The sequence below is a fragment of the Bufo bufo genome, chromosome 2, assembly GCF_905171765.1.
Source record: "Bufo bufo chromosome 2, aBufBuf1.1, whole genome shotgun sequence".
NCBI classification, from domain to species: Eukaryota; Metazoa; Chordata; class Amphibia; order Anura; family Bufonidae; genus Bufo; species Bufo bufo.
In genome coordinates, this window is record NC_053390.1 from 528,501,605 (window position 1) to 528,504,301 (window position 2,697).

The window sequence follows — 2,697 nt, forward strand, 5'->3', positions numbered from 1 at the left end:
CATTAGGGACCTCAGTGGAAGAACCTATGCAAATGCAGGTGAGATGGCAGCATCAGCTTTGGACAGTAAACGAAACAATATTTCTTCAACTGGTCTGAGGAACATTGAGAAAGATGCATTAAGCTACAAAAAAGGATATATCAGGATTTCCTTCACATTGCACACAGGAGGATGTGAGTGAGCTTTATTTAGATTAAATAAACTATAGAGTTGTACTTTCCCTTCTCCTAAGATCATATGATGTAAAGGAAATTGAGGTTATCAGGATTTCCTACTTTTGATGATGTCAAGTATTGGAGATTTGTATATATAGTGAACTCTTACTCCTGTCTGCATTAGCAGCTCATAGTGTGGAAGACCCTTAATACAGTCATTATGGACTGCAAGATTACTGCCATCATCTGTGCTGTGCTGCTGTCTGCTACTCTGATACAAGGTACAGTTCTATGAAGTTATATGATACTTTCTATTATTGTGTTATGTCTGAATAATCACTCATCATCATTACTCCCCAGGAGCTGTTTTACCTCAAGGGAATCGCTGTAAGTGCACAAAAGTTTCTACAAAACTGAACATTAAGACAATGGAAAAGTTGGAGATTTACCCCAGAAGTTCTACATGTGAAAATGTTGAATACATGTGAGTAGATGGCTGGGGATGCATTTTTTTAAGGGGGCGGGGGGGGGCCTGGGGGGGTCATGCATGAATGCAATTTCTCTACATAGCATTTAATATTGTTTAGTATATGAAGGTTCTTGCAAATTGGCATTATTCAGCATTAGAATTTTATTTTCCACCAAGTATATGTAGTGTATATATGACAGTCAAGCTATGCTATATTATTGTGTTTTTTTGCACACATACTGTATATGTCTATTGCAGGATTTGAACTTTCTGCTTCCAGGCTTTATAGGCAGACTTGCATACCGGACATGTACCGTAGTGTGGCATACCACATTCTTAATAGTGCATGGGTCAAGACCTCTACTTGGGAAGGAGGGGGTGGCTGGCATGAGAACATGAAGTAAATCATTGTGTAATGTAGCTTTTGTGCTCATTTGCCACGTTATACAAAACTTGATAAGTTAAAAACTTTAATGTTGATAATAGTTAACAACAAGGAATCAGTAAAAAATCTTCCGAGCCACAAAGGTTGTTTTGTTTTTCATTTCAATAGATAAGTCCATAAAATATCTACCGAAAACTGAAAATGCCTATTCTGTTTTTTTTTTTCACAGTGCAACCTTCAAAAAACGGACCATTCCAATATGTGTCAGCCCTGACCTAAAAGAAGTAAAGGCTCTTTTGGGAAGAAAAAATCAGTAGGTGTCTCTGTTTCATAAAGGATTTTTTTTTTTGTAAAATGTGAAGACTTGATCTGTAGTTTAGGAATCAGTACTTCTAGTGTGTGTCTCCATGTTCAGTCTTTTTAAATAAAGTTGTATGGTTTCAAAAAGAGCAGAAAACACAGGGCCAGACTTATCATTAGCTCAAGTCAGAATAATGGAGTGAAAAAGTCGCAAAAAACTGCGCAAACGCTAAAACTGCGCAAAAATTTGCGACTTTTTTCTGCTCTGCACTATGCTCGCCAGTTTTCTGAAAGTGGGCGTGTTTTCTTATGTAAATAAATCTCTAGACAGATTTACTATTGGGACTATTTAAAAAGTCGCAAAAAAGTCAAAAAAAAACGCGCAATTTCACTCCAGTGAGGACCATGTTTATCTTATGAGACTTTTTAATAGAACATGCGACTTTTTCGTAAGGACATGCGACTTTTTTGTAAAGATGTGCGACTTTTGTAAAGCTGCTTACTGACAGATAAACTACTACCGTCAAACCACATTTATTACAGTCTTAAAGGGCCGATCATAAATCTGACTTGGCTAAAAACTGACTTCAGCCATATGTGAAAGTGGAGTGAGCTGTCAGTGTAATGATAAATCTGGCCCACTGTCTTTCCTTTATACATGTCCCAAGGGCTTTGGCCTCAAAAACCTGAATGTGGAAACCCAGTTTAATATTTACTTAGTATTGATGTATCTATTTGTATATATGATTATACTAAATCATGTGCTCATTTCTTTAGACAACTTAGGCATATTGAAGTGATCCACCGACAGTAGATGTGGACATGCATAGAAGATCACATTGAACATCTGGAAGTCTGCATAATCATTGCTGACTTTGTGTTTCCTGTTTGCATTGTCATAACTTATTACACAGCTTGAATGTAAATTTATTGCATGTATGTGAATATATTGTATGTATGTAAATATCACATTATGTGTAAATAATATGTAAATACTATACACCATGCATTGCTCATCAAGCACATCTTATACTTGGAGATTGGAGATTTTAATAAAATTTTCATAATTATTCTTTTACTTTCCCTTTGTTCCTATTTTTTTTTTACTGCAGTTTCAAAAAACATGGTACCATTTTTAGGGGTTAATAAAAATATTGACATGTAATAGTTAGGGTACTTTCACACTAGAGTTTTTCTTTTCCGGCATAGAGTTCCGTCGTAGGGGCTCTATACCGGAAAATAACTGATCAGGTATATCCCCATGCATTCTGAATGGAGAGCATTCCGTTCAGGATGCATCAGGATGTCTTCAGTTCAGTCATTTTGACTGATCAGGCAAAAGATAAAACCGTAGCATGCTACGGTTTTATCTCCGGCCAAAACAACTG

The 2,697-nt window shown here is 36.4% G+C and overlaps 1 protein-coding gene across 1 annotated transcript; it reads left to right on the forward strand.

Moving 5' to 3' along the window:
- The first annotated feature begins 315 nt into the window (after window positions 1–315).
- Window positions 316–2,379, forward strand: LOC120991660 (C-X-C motif chemokine 10-like). Its single transcript, XM_040420454.1, has 4 exons — window positions 316–436; window positions 516–639; window positions 1,239–1,322; window positions 2,087–2,379. The coding sequence occupies exons 1-4, from the start codon at window positions 376–378 to the stop codon at window positions 2,121–2,123; spliced, it is 306 nt and encodes a 101-aa protein (XP_040276388.1). The 5' UTR covers window positions 316–375; the 3' UTR covers window positions 2,124–2,379.
- Window positions 2,380–2,697: the final 318 nt, after the last annotated feature.